Genomic DNA, 14,488 nt, shown 5'->3' on the forward strand with positions numbered 1-14,488 from the left:
TGTGCGTGCGCGTGTGGCATATGGCATATTTCTACAGCGCTGCAGAAAATCATTGCAAAACCACCGAATCACATTTAATCCGCGCGGTTTACAGAAGTCTTAATTTAGAAATTGGTGTCGGGGTTGTGAGCTGAAATACACTCCGGAGGCAGAAGTTTTATAATTCAGAGTTAGAAGATTACTTCCTCTATGGCCCCTCAGGTGCACTGCGAGCGTGACGCCGAAAGAGGACACCATTGCTTCTTTACGTGCCTGTCAGGGGCGTTTCCAGAGTTTATTAAATGGGGTGGGACTGCTGTAACAGATATTCAGGCTTATATGCAGTCCTCTTATTTTATATTGAGTATGTCAAGTTTTTGTTTTCTTCTTCTCTTCTGTTGTCACTTTTACTTTCTGTCTTATGTTCCCTTCTTTGTGATTTGTCCCGTCTACATTCATGCCACCTGTACGGAATATAATCATAGACTTCCTTTATTCGCAGGCAGATCATCGTCTGCTTTTTGTAGTCCAGCGTTCTTTAAATTCCTTCTGTGCTTCTGGATGTTTCATAGAATTTGCATGTTGCTTGTTTGGATTGTTTGTTGATGGTGTCTGATTCCCTGTATGTAACCACTGCCTGTTTTTGATTAAAGTTCTGGATTTTTGGACTCTTATTCTGTCTTAGAACAATAGGTGGGTGCTCTTGCTCCCACAACTCTTACAGAATCAGAACAGACCCTTTTATTTAAATATTAAGTAAATTCTACTAAAATGATAAATGTTATACATCAAAATTATTTTTAAATTGAAGGTATTAATTTTTTATTGTAATTTTATTGACATGTTTCTGCAGATTTATTGCTCAGTTTTGATGCAGTTTTTATCTGAAGTCGCATCCAGTGTGGTCTTCTGCTGTCGTCCATCTGCTTCAAGGTTCAATATGCTGTTCATCCAAAAGTGCTCTTGTGCATACCCTGGCTGTAATAAGTGGTTACAAGTGTTTTCCTGTTAGTCTGAAGTAGTCTGGACATTCTCCTCTGACATTAAAAAAGGCATTTTCACTCAATGGGTGTTTTCTGTTTTTCAGTCCTGTATACCCTGGAGATGGTTGTTTGGGAAAATCCCACTACCCAAAAAAATAAATGCAAATGCAGTGTGGTCTACACCCCTGAATGGAATAGTTTGCTGAAATTTGATTGGTTACATTATTGCCTGTTGAAAAGGTGAGTGTATGTTTAAAGCTAGTCCTTTGTTTGTATTATTAGTATTACTATAATATACCACCAAAGTGACATATTATACACAAACAGATGCACATATTTGCATATATGCAAAATATTTCATTAAACATTAATTAGTTAATTATTTTGATTTATAGCTTTATTTTCCATAAGCTTATTAATCACTTCAGATTTTGACTAAAAATGACGTGAAGCAGGTTTTTAGTGTAATGAAACTGACATTTAAAAAAATTCCAGTAAAGTGTGTGCATCACAGAGCCAGTGAAATCACAACAAACATTTTTATTTTTGCTTGCATTTCTTGAAACCTTTATTTAACACGTCAAAATGGTAAAATATTCAACTATTATTGTACGGACGATAATTTAAATAAATACCATGATTAATTATCATTAACAAATGCAATAAGCGGTATCATCAAAGAAAGAAAGACCTAAGACTTTTTGTCTTTTTTTTCCGTAGTATTTCAGTGTTTTTTCTTCTTCTATAGATTACAGGGGAGGTTACATTTAAATAAATGCATTAATAAGTAAATAAGCAAACAGCAAAGTTGATTATTTTCATTTGGCATCATCGCAGTTATCTGTGAAAACTTTCAATTTGTACAATCATTTCTGCAAAGTGCGTTGTGACGGTCTCACAAAAAAGGGTTGCAATGGTTTAATTTGTCTTTAAATTTACTGCCTAAAAGTATTTCTTTCATCACAAGGAGAAGAAATTTAAAAAAACAAACAAACCCAGAGGCATCCCATTATTAGATATCGTCATAAAAAAACAACAACAACAACAAAAAAAATCTCTATGGCACTACATCAGGATGCTTGATATGGTTTTTAGACGCTGCTGTAACATCTGAAACTTTACGTTGCACTGTATTAACTGTTTAAATACCATGTTGTAAGTAATGCAAAAACCAGTTTACACAGCACAGTGTAAATGAAATATTTAAATCAAACCTAACTGGTGCGATGAGTAGTGCTGAGCAATGTTTCACCTACAAAACCCAAATAGCAGAACAAGGACCGCGAGCCTGTCTGCTGGGTGCAGTAGTAAGGCAGTCAGCACAGCCGATAACATTTAAAAACTGTCGTGGTGAAAAACGCTGCTACAAGAATGACTTTCAAATCAATTGTCTTGAAGGTTTGTTTATCACAGTGCGAATTGTTCCAACTTCCAGTAACCTTCCCAACTGTAAAGTCTGTTTCCAGTCATATCCGGTAATTCAGAGGTTTCAAAGCAAGCCGTCTTGCTCAAAAACGGAGGGCAGCAGGGAGAAGTCGAAGGGCACAAACTTGACACCGGTCCCGTGGTAGAATTTGTTTTGAAACTCCACCCTGAGATCAAACAGAAAAGCGAGAGAGATCACTTTAACAAAGGTGGACTAATTAACGATGAAGGCACACTTGATTTTCAACTCAGTATTATCATAACTGATGCTTTTACTTTATAGCTAAATAACAGGCATGATTATATTCAACTTATCTGCTGCTTTAATAGTGAAGACACGTGAGCTTCCAGTTTAGCTACATGAAAATAAAAGAACTGAAGAAAATAATATTTGCATGTTTTCATGGGTAAACAGGTGAATACATTCACATGTGTTTCTAGCAGTCATAGCATTGATTACTGGTTTGATATTATTATATTTGTAGTCTTCCCACTGTCTCCCTGTCTTGTTTGTATGCTCTATGTTATTACGTTTAGGGCTAGTCTTGTCTCCAGTGTTTTCTTTTGTTTATTTCCTGTCTGAAGCTTTCTTTCACCTCTTGCACTAGTTTAACTTCCTGCTTCATGATTATCTGCCCTAACTGTCTTCAGCTGTGTGTACTTACTTTCATTTGTGTCTCGTGTCTCTTGTTTACCATCCCAAATTAATCCTCTGTGTACACTCAGCCCTGTCTTCCTTATTATTTTCACTGGATTTTCCTCCTGTGAGCCATTTGACTCCAGAACTATCTTGATTCACAGCTGATTTTTAGCTTTTTGCTGTTTAGTTCATGGCTTGTACTTATTTTAAATTGTGTTTTTAGTTTGTATTTGGGTCCAAAAAAGAAAGGATGACAGTTACAGTCTACAGCATCATAGTAAACTCAGTCTTACACTCAACATTAAGGAAACTGTAAGTTTGCCTCTTCTTTAAGGCTCAATGACTCAACAAAACCAAAAACAACAACAACAACAATAAAAAAAAGTCCCTGCATTGAGACTTCTTAGAGGTTATTTCATGACGGAAAAAGTTTCCTGACATCTTCACGTGTAAGTTAATGTTTCAGCTCTCGTTCAAAACCAAAAGCTACATTAACCAAGCCCCTTATAATGATTCACAAATGAAAAGGAGATTAAAAATGTTAGACAATCATTATTTCAAAAGATTGTTGATCATAAACTCATCATGAAGCTACAGTTACAGAGCTTGTGTGACGTGGAGCTGTGCAGCATACAAAGCTGACCACTAAAGGAGATAGAGCTTTTGCCACAGAGGCCCACAGACTGGAACTTTCTCTAATCTGAAATCTGTGGACTCTGTACTTTCTTTAAAAAAGCAGATAAAAATGCTTTTTAAAATTTGCCTTGGTAACTTTTTATTTTTGTATGTTTTTGTTGTTCATCATTTTTTTTCTGTGAAGCACTTTGTGATATTTGTCTTGATAGGTGCTATATAAATAAATTTTTTTACTTCCTTACATAATCAGGCTTATATGAGTTTTTAGCTCAAGAACACAAACAAATAGTACCACTACCTCTGCGCTCTTATACGAGATATTTAAACTCATTTGGGAAAACAGCCTTTTCTGTTGGTTGGTGACTTTAAGCTTGTACTGTTTTTTGTTAATTGTGTTAATTTTTAAGTATTTTAAACGCCTAGGCTTTAGGGCAGGAGTGCCAATCTCATTTAACATTGCAGGCCACATTGATCTTAAGTGGGTCAGACCAATGAAACTCCCCTTTCTATCAGTGTGAGGAAGTTTAACTACATATTGGATTGCTCAGATATCTTGATATATGAAAAAGAAGTGCAATTTTAACAGTCTATCACTGTTTTTTCTACATGATAACAAATGTTCATGTAGTAAATGAAAGACATCTTTGGGATATAAATTAGAAATAAATGTGTTAAGTTATAAAAAAAAAAGTTCTGGTAGCTTATTGGTAATTAAATTGTTTATCTATACTTCATTACTTTGGTGTAGCATAAATGGACATAGGGGAAGACTTTGTCAGGCTCACTGAAAGGTTTTGGAAAATGTGAAGGGTCAAATTTTTTAAAACATCTCTTTGAGTGAGGTTAGAGTCTTTCAGGCCAATTCTGGCCCCTGGGCCTTATGTTTGACACCGCAGCTCTAGGGACTGGCACTGAAATGTAGCTATATTATGTATAAATATCCCATCAATGCTTTGGTTTGTGGTGTTGCTCATGCTAGGTTCATCAACATAAGTAGGGGCCAACCTACACATTACACCTACAGGAGCTGCTCAGTCGCGCATGCCATAAAGCTCCCAGTGCACAGTTTTTGTGCTGATGTTAATATCAGACGAGGTTTGGAACTCTGCAGTTACTGAGTCAGAGAGTGTCGGTGGTTCCACCGTTCCACTATGAAGTAATACATCTCTCAGTTGATCGTGAAATTCAGCGAGCTCTGTAGAACGACCCATTCTTTCACACGTTTGCAAAAACAGACTGCATGATCATGGGACATGAATTTATACACCTGTGGCAGTGCGACAAAAAACATCTAAATTCAAAGGTTAAGAAGTATGGTCCACTTTTGTTTATAGTATAGTTTATCTGTCTGTATGAAGAAAACTCACATACAGATTAGCCAGTGCAATAAAGAGGAGCACACAGCCTCACCAGTGAAGTCGGAGAGCGTGGAGGAAAGCTGATAAGCCTTCCATGACGAGCAGGATAGACACCGTAAGCGTGGCGAAGAGGCCGAACACAGGGACCAAAAGCACTACACCGACTTTTGTGGTGATCCTGAAACCCAGGCGCATTACCATGTCCCACAGCACCTCCGACAGCTCTGAAGCCGACAGAAACAGCGCACAACAAACGAGATTTACAAAAATGAAGGCGTACCAAATGTCGAGAAATGCATAGTAAGCAGAAAGAAAGAGGCACAGGCAGCTCGTGGGAAGACAGCTTGACCTGAATGCACTTACGGGCATGAGCCAGGCTGAGTGCCCAGAGACGCAGGTAGGACGCAGTGTTGGAAATGCAGCCCAGGCAGTACTCTATGGTGTGAATGACCTGGTGCAGCAGCACATCTGCAAAGTCAAACTGCAAAACAGTTCAGATTATGTATAAAATATTAACCCTAATTCCTACTGTTAAAAAAGGTTAGGATTTATTAACGTATGCTGTAATGCTGGTACTGAATTAGCTCCACTGGTGGCCCTGTTCTGCTGCCCTACTTTGTCTTGTCTAATGCTGAATACCACAGGTACAATTAGCAAGGTGGATAGAAAAATGAAGACACACTGAATCACACTTAAACCGACAGATTCCTTAATGTAAGAGATCATTTTTCTCGGACCTCTTTGGGAAGAGCTTCTCTGTTGGTCACTTCATCAAGTCCCTCCTCTTCATCATCATCATCATAGGATGGTGCTGTGGAGCCGTCATCCTCGCTTACACGCCTCACCCTCTCATAACCCTGAGGTGTGGTAACAAATACTATTTTTAGGTACTGAATAAAGATCCAAAATAACCAACTGCGGTATTTTGGACTAGACTCACTCTGCGTCTGCGCAGGCCTTTGCCTCCACGGTAGAGCCAATACAAGTAGAGAGGTTTTCCGAACAGCAGCACAGGAACTGACAGCATCGCTATGACAAGTAGGAAGATTTGCAGGCCAATCTGTGGAAGCAAGGCGGCATGCTTAAACTCATGCTATAATGAGTATCCACCAGAATAGAAGCCGATCGACAGATTATTATTACCAGGACACTTACCTGCCCCGGGTATAGACGAGTGATATCCTTGCCCTGCATGACAAACATGTTGATGAAGTGGATGAGGATGCTGGGCGCCTGGCTGGAGTAACGTGCATCAAACATCAACCACTTGTATAAAATCATGAAAACCAAATAGCCAAAGAGACACAGCAGGAAGAGCAGCTCAGGAAGAAACAGCAGGTAGACGTTGAACTTCTGTCGGAAGTGCCTGAAGGGAGAAAAAGTGTACAGGGATAAAAGAAAAAGTGTTATGACTTAATGTAAACAAAAAAATAAAGTAGTTTGTGAGTAATAAGACCATAGCAGGAATGCTATGTGTGTGTCACTGCCTGCACACGTGTGCTGATGTAATGCAGAAACGGCAATACTGCAGCTTTTTATTGTATTCTACAGTTTAGTAATATTCTTTGGTTCTTCTGGTTTCTGAGTTGCCACCACTTTAAATCCCAAATCTCAAAGATCTCAAAGATCTACTCAGATTCACATCCCAGGAGGCACTGAAAGAAAAGAATTCCAGGTATGATTCCTAGCCATCATCTTCCAGCAGAACTGTGATCACCAAACTTCATTACTTCTTTGTCAGCCTTTATTTTTCAGTTGCAGTTGCTCACAACCGAGATGACAGAACTTGCCAACCGCACATACAATACACAAACATCACATTGGGGAGACAGGTCAGGCTAGGTAGCAAGGGGAAAAAAACATCGAAATGTGTAACACAAAAGGATAATACAGGAATGCACAGATATCAACACAACAAAGCACAATAAAACACAGACAAGCAACATGGGAGAGTATTCCAGTGTGTACAGCTGATCTGGGACCGCTGCAATCTTCAATTGCGCCTCCAGCTGATCCGGTGTCCACATCGGATGGGAGGTAAGCATGGGAGGACGCGTTGGATTCGGGGTAGGGAGGGTGATAGTGAGGGTGTATCAGTGTACGTGTTTTGTGCTTGTGCATGTGTGTGTGTGTGTGTGTGTATCCTGTGTTCAGCTGAGAGAAAGTGTCACCACGCATCAGTCAACAGTCTCCAGTGGACCCAGGCGGCCTCAAAGGAGGTACAAAGAGTTCTGACAACAATCCTGTTATCATGGGAAGAATTTGTTGTTCCAGTCAGCTTCAACCTTGGCAGGCCTTCAGCTGGCACCAGGGGGTCCGCATGAGCGAAGATGGTGAATGTTTGGGTTTCGTGCGAACAACTGCATCCAATTTTTACAGTTGGTCTAATGTCCATCACTGGTCACCAGTTCTCTCAATTCCCGTTATTCTTCTCCAAGATCTTATCCATATTGCGTTCAAAACAGTCTGAGTACTCACAGCCCTGCCAATCGTCTATCATGTCGGCCAGCCTTATGGGATTTTTAACAGCTGTAGCCGCTTCTTGTTCTTCGATAAGCCAGGTCTGAGTCAGCTCCAATCAGCCCGAACTCTGTTATCGTGGTTCCAAATTGGTAGATGTCGTTCATCGTCCTCCATCGAGAGTGTCGCCAGACACACGACGCAACCGACCATCGAGTGTCCGGCAGCAAACGTCTCCGCAGGACAATCGGGCTCTCCCAAGCCTAGCAGGGTGTCAATTCCATAATGGGACCAGTTGATCAAATCCATAATTCTTTAGGTTTTAGAGAACAAGACTGGGAAACTCTTTGAGGGTTAGAGTTAGACGAAACAAGACAAACACATAGAAGCAGCAGCAGGGAAGATAAGAGCCAAAGAGGGAGATATATGAAGTAAAAACAATTTTCTGAGTCACTTACAAATGGTTGAAGACACTCAGAACCACACCGAAGCTCATGTGAATGACTCCGATGACAATTGACATCTTCATCTTGTAAGAGTTGAGGAAGGACAGACGGTTCACTGCCAGGTTCCATATCTGATGGTGTATTAAAAAGCATTTCAGTGAAAATGACAGAAGGAGGTTGTATTTTGAGTATGACGCCTAAGTGCAGTTACTCACAGGATCGATGCCAAATGGGTACGGTCCATTAAAAACACCACTGACATTAGGGTCTAATGTGAGCAAAGCATTTGTTTGGAGCGTTTTGTTTCTACAGAGTAAAGAGACGAAAATAAATTAGAAACAAGTAAAAGGACTTCGTGCACTGATATGTTTGAGTGTGCGTTTGCACTGATAACTCACGTCCACTGACTATGAGTGAACATAGCCTTGACGCTCCAGCCAGAGCCAAATATATTAAGAGACTTGGAGAAACAGTCATTGTAAATGAGGCCGGTGTAGATGGAAAAAAGCCCCATCATCAGGATGATGTAGCGACCGTTGAAAAACGTAGCCCATATCTGAGAGCAATGAAAATGATAAGCCTAAACTGATTTACGATACTCCAGCTCTGCATTATAGATGATCATAACAGATCATTCCCACCTCATTACTGGAGCGTTTCTTCTTCTGCTTTTTTTCCATCAGCACCATCCACAAGGCGAAGAGGCTCATCACCATCCCGTGGCCGAGGTCACCAAACATCACAGCAAACAGAAACGGGAATGTGATGATGGTGTAGGGAGCTGTTGATGATGGAAACATGATCAGCTTATTTATTCTGAGCTCCTTTCGAAAGAAAACAAAGAGATGCTTTTGCTGCTATTCACAAAAACACAGTATGACTACTTCTTCTTACCTGGGCTTACCTCGCGATAGTCCCCCACCCCATAGGCCTCCACAATGCTCTGAAAACCAGCAGTAAACTTGTTGGATCTTAAGAGGGTGGGCGGAGTGTCAGTGCTCGGGATGCGATTTACAAAAGACGGTACGGTGGCGTCACCTTTTCTCTGATGATAAAAGACATACAACATCAACAGGGGGCATTTTATAGACCTGTGATATTCTGAACCTTTCTGGCCCTTAACTTCATTATTATAGTCAGGTAATCACAGGAACATTTGTTCTTTTCTAGGTGAGAGATTTTATATTCAGCAACCAAATAAGCTGAATAAAGCAGGAGGAATGGTACAAGAAGAGAAAAAAGTGCCTACTGAAGCAAAAACCTAGAAAAACAAATGCTGCAGATAATAATGCCAAGAGAAAAAAACAAGAAACATTTTGTTTTACAGTACAGTACGCAGAGTCCTCAGGGAAAACATTAGTGTGATTCAAACAATTCTAACTTATTAATTTAAATGTCAGACTAAGGATAGAGAAAATCTTACAATTTGGGGAACATTAAAATAATTTTGCTTGAATAATAGCAATAAATATTCAGCGTTTAAACTCAGAACGTCGTACTCACTGAGCCTTCTTCTAGCGCCCCCCTCAGGTTTGCGAGGTCACTGACAGGACACCACACCTCGGCAATCAGACACTTGTTGGTGACGTCGAAGCTGCAGAGGTTGAGGATGTGATAGATGGCTTTCATCTTTTTCACCTGCACCACCCAGGTATAGACCGATTCTGAGGCCTTCTGCAGAACCTGCCTCAAGTAGTCTTCAGTGCGATGAAGCACCTGCAGGAAACAGAAGTTAACTACAAGCTAGCTCTGAACTTGCGATGATTAAAAAGGGCTTCAGTCCTACATTGTTAAGGTCTTGGATGCGCGTCCTTAAGCTGTCCAACACATCGGCTCGCTCCTCATCATTCTCAGGGTGTGGATAAAGGTGGCAGTGGTAACTGAGGGAAACAAAGGCAGATGTCCAGGCTGATAATGATGGAGAATATAGTGACTATTAAAGGGTAAAGCTGGCTAATTCTTACCAATCGCAGATTTTTTGCACTTTCTGTCCAATTTGGTCTCCCCAGAACGAGATGAGAAACACCACACTTTTGCTTATCTCACCCTGAAACAACACAGTTCAGACCCGTTAACGCTAAAGTACTCATGCTGAGCTCACGCTAACAGAACACGTCAGCTAATTCTTACCTGCAGTGTAATTATTAAATTTCCTCACAACATTAAGACGACATTCAAACGACTTACAGTGTCAAGATCGGCCAGGTTTTCGTCCACTTCTGCGTAGCTGAGGATGGTGTAACCCTTACACACTCTCCACAACATCCGCTCAAAGGCCTCCACCTTCACCCGCTGGATCAGACCCGAAACAAACCTACACCCAGGACAGGACAGGTCAGGTCAGGTCAGGTAAGGTTTTGCTTTTGTTTTTCTTTTTAAAAATGTCAGTGGAAGAACTTTACGACATCTGGTCGAGTGTCTGTGAATACATAAATAATACGGAGCTCACCCGAGCTTGGCGCCGAGCCTCTGCATGCCAGTGGATCCTGTGGCCGAGTCTGTCTCCATGGTGGGGAACTCTTCATACTGGTTACCGAGAGCCTCATGCTAATTATAAAAAGGAACATGTTTCATTTATGACGGCTTCCATCGAGTGCTCCTCGCACACTTCTAGCACACAAAGCTGATGTAATGTTCACACGCTGGACTGTAATGTTTACTCTCACAGCTGACTGTCTCACAGCCCGGGTAACAGCTGCACTGTGACCGTGTTATTAATTAAAGTCAGCATTAGTTCCAGCTCTGTCACTGAGGGAAATAAAACATGTCAGCGACAAGAAAACAAGATGCTGCCGGGGAGGCGAGGGTAGGCGCCTCGCCGAAGGAGCAAGAAACTGATGCGAGAAAAGATCAAAGAGACGGAAATGCACTCACTCTGGAGCGGCTGTGGATGAAGGTCCGCGTGATCTTCAGCATGTGCGTGTATTCGGTGAGCTCGAGGAGGTTCCTCTGAAGCTTCTCTTTGTTCTTCGCCACCTCGCTCAGCTCCATCTCCAGCCTTTGAAGCTGCTCCTGAACATGACAAGGAACACGCCAAAAATAAATAAAAAATAAATGAATAAATCTACTCACAGTATTTTATTTCATTCAGGCAACCACGCCAGTGTGCAGGAAGCATGCGTGCAGCAGCAATGAGAGGCTTGTGCTTGTGACGCCGTGAAAGAGTGACCCATATTTGACTGTCTGTCATTTTAGACAATCAGATATGGGTCAGCTGTGATTCGCTCCCAACTGCAACAATCAACAGCAGGCTCGGTCTGCTGCTGAGGCAGGAGGATTCGATTAAAGGCTGCACGCCTTGACAGCATTTTAGTAGCAAAAAAACCCAGTTCTCACATGAAATTGCTCACAACACTGGTGGATTTCCGAGTAACCGGGTCATGGTTTGTGAAATGGCACATTGCTGCTTTTTTAAAAAAAATATTATGATCATTTTTGTCACGTTGTGCACCACAAAGCCAATGCTACCTAGTTTCTAGTTTATCTATGTGGAGAAAATTTGCTTTTTGGGTGAGTGAACCTTTAGGTCTCAGTTCATCAGCTGAAAAACCTGTTCAGTTAACTTGGTGAACCAGCAGATTCAAGTCAAAGTTTATTTCTAAGACTGCATTTGCATAATAAAAGAAAGGGTACTCTGCTCGACTGGACCTGAAAGGAAAATGAGAAAAGTAGGTTTTCAAAAGTGTTTTAAAATGACTGAGAAACTGGGCAGCTCACTGCAAAAAGGCAGGTTGTGCCAACACTGAAAAGACTCGATCGCCTCTGCTTTCAAAGCCTGGCTCTAAGAGGAGCTGGCTCATACACATCTGTGCTCTGGCAGGATTGTAGGGTTTCAAAAGTTCAAACCACTGAGACTCTTAAAAACAAGAAATAAAATTTTAACTGGTTTTGGTAAATGGAGAGCCTAAACTGGAATATTGGGACCAATTTTCTACCATTTCGCTTGCCGTGTATGCAGACGCAACCTTCACTTGAGTTATGTATAACACAAAACCCAACAATAAACGATGTCATAATGGGCTACAGGCTGAAAATAAATGAAAACACGTTTGTCATCAGCTGCAGTTAAGTTCAAGAAGTGAATTCTATTCACTTCTATTGGTGGGATCGCTGAGACAAACTCGTGCTGTGCAGACAAACTTTATAGACTAGCTTAAATATGTCTGAAATATATCTACATGATGATGAGATGAACAAATCGTTTATCTAGCGATGGATAAACGATGAGAAAAAACAAATTGCTTTACTACAGTAGGATCTTTTAAACAGAGATATGAATGTCATATTTCTTTAACCCTCTCATGAGACTAAAATGGGCCAATGGAGTCATTTATGATAATCCTATGAGTAGTTCATGCCAGGCCTGAAGCTCTGGATCACATACAAAAAAACCCCAAAACATAGGCATGTGTGTTAATTTTATCTTCATCATATATCAATACATACAGTAAGATAGAAAAAATGAACAATAAGTACATGTATTAATTATTTTTCTTTTTTACAAGCTCAGTTTTCATCGTATGAGAGAAAGTAATTACTTCCAGATACTTTTAGTGTCACACATTGCAATCACTAAACTAAAAATTGTTTAGAAAAATGTATTTACAAACAACAACGTATAGGTAACATCACTGTTTGTTTTATCATTTATAATTTGTTCTAAATGCTATTTAGAGCTTGATAATCGTGTTACTCTAGCTAGTTTATATATCAAGTCTCATCCAGGTTGATTAGGGCATCTACGAGGAGTTAGAGAATAGATATTATAGTAAGAAGATACCAGAATACTGTTTGTCCATGACTCTATATGTGCTTGTCATACCTATACAGTTTCCTTTATATTCAACAGGTATTCCAGTGTAATTAATTAATTAATAATAGTTTTCAATCAAAAGAACAAGAGGAATTCTGGCTCCTCACCATCACCTGAGCTATTTTCATCATCACCTCAAGTTTTCTGCAGCTCTGTTAGCCACTGTTCACAACAAAACATCACAATGTAGCGTTTAGAGGCAGAAAGTTACAAGCCAATCAAAGCCTCTGATTAAAAAACACAAATGTCTAAATGCACTAGAGGGTCGAGTTCTGGAAAATCACTGAGTAGGGTATTAAAATGAATGTAAATCCTCCATCACCCCCACTTCCCAATATATTGGCATATACTCACCATGATCTCCAGGACTTGTCTTGGGGGTGGAGCAAGTGGACTCTCATCCTCCTGTGGAATGGCTATTTTAGCCTTCTGGATCTCCCTCAGGAGGTAGCCTGTGCACACAGATTTGCTAATTGTTTGTTTTTCATATTAATTACTACTTAGCCATCAGAGGAAGCGGTGAAGCCTAAATCTCGGAGGGCAAACTTTTTACAAAGCACAGTCAACCACGACTTTCTTGCTACCCGAATAAATTAACTGTACAGGTGCGTGCTCAGGGTTTGGAGCACGCATCCCAGGTGCTCTCCGTTCTTACCCAGAATCCTCTCCATCTCCTCGCATCTCTTGATTTCGCTGACGAAGCGCCGCTGGAATGAGCTGACACTTGGGTTGAGCTGAAACAAGAGGCGCATCACAAGTCAGACGGATGCAGATTACTGCATGATGCATAATAACATCATAGTGAGGTTCAGCAAGGTGATGTGTTTTTTTATATTATTAAAACTCTATCCTCCTCTTGCTGGCCAGGTATAGTTACTGTGTATCATCTAGATAGATGCCCCGTCTTGCTCCCCCCCCTTAAATATGCATGCATAATCAATTAAATCGGTTGACAAAATGCAAATACTCTTTAAACTGGTGACACACATCTTCCATTCACGCAGTGAAGTGTTTTATCTACTTACATCTCGGAACTCGACCAGCCCCAGCTCTCCGAGCTCACTAATGCAGTCATATTCAGAGCCGGACTGCAGAAACAATTGCGCCAAGCACATCTCCTCACTCCTGAACACCATCTTTATCTGCCACACAGACAGATCCTCCTCCGCTGCCTCGTAATCTCCCCCCTGCCCCCCACGGTAGCCTACTGAACGCGGACGACGAGCCGTTCACTTCAAGCGAAAACACGACATCGCAACAAATCAGCGAAATGAGCCCCTCAGCCAATTAACTCGCCCCCGGGATTAATTAATGCATCCATATTAATAATTACGATTTTCACAAGAGCGGGGTGGGACTGTCCTCATACTGCGCCGGTTTGTTTTTCAGCGGGAGGGTCGCCGGGTATCTACTGAATAAAGAGCAGCAAAACAAAGGAAGAAAGCTCCCCGATGCACCTTTTACGCGGAGCGATCGCAGAGAAAGGCGTCATCCTGAGGAATCTTTACCTCTGACACCTGTCATCATCACAGCGCAAAAAAAAGAAAGACAAAGAAAAAACCCGAAAAACGACACAACACAGATGGAAACGAGCAACAGGCAAGCTAGAGGATTAATTATCAACCCGTCACGCAGACAAACGGGGCTAAAGGCGGCCTCGCCGGTTAAAAATAAGCCACAGTCAGAAATAGGCTACGGCCTTTATTCGCGCTACGTCGCCCGGCAATTGACACAGATTGCGTCCCCCG

The 14,488-nt window shown here is 41.1% G+C and overlaps 1 protein-coding gene across 1 annotated transcript; it reads right to left on the reverse strand.

Moving 5' to 3' along the window:
• Nucleotides 1-1,512: 1,512 nt before the first annotated feature.
• Nucleotides 1,513-14,474, reverse strand: atp6v0a2a (ATPase H+ transporting V0 subunit a2a). The gene is made up of 20 exons (XM_006788815.3): nucleotides 13,766-14,474; nucleotides 13,396-13,474; nucleotides 13,095-13,192; nucleotides 10,802-10,939; nucleotides 10,377-10,474; nucleotides 10,115-10,241; nucleotides 9,892-9,974; nucleotides 9,714-9,807; nucleotides 9,431-9,643; nucleotides 8,822-8,972; nucleotides 8,569-8,708; nucleotides 8,326-8,483; nucleotides 8,143-8,233; nucleotides 7,940-8,058; nucleotides 6,177-6,387; nucleotides 5,962-6,081; nucleotides 5,759-5,878; nucleotides 5,385-5,502; nucleotides 5,074-5,245; nucleotides 1,513-2,554 (listed from the first exon to the last, which is right to left on the reverse strand). The coding sequence occupies exons 1-20, from the start codon at nucleotides 13,874-13,876 to the stop codon at nucleotides 2,452-2,454; spliced, it is 2,544 nt and encodes an 847-aa protein (XP_006788878.1). The 5' UTR covers nucleotides 13,877-14,474; the 3' UTR covers nucleotides 1,513-2,451.
• Between the last annotated feature and the right edge of the window lie 14 nt (nucleotides 14,475-14,488).

The sequence above is a fragment of the Neolamprologus brichardi genome, chromosome 7 (genome assembly GCF_056152115.1).
Source record: "Neolamprologus brichardi isolate AB-2024 chromosome 7, ASM5615211v1, whole genome shotgun sequence".
Classification (NCBI taxonomy): Eukaryota; Metazoa; Chordata; class Actinopteri; order Cichliformes; family Cichlidae; genus Neolamprologus; species Neolamprologus brichardi.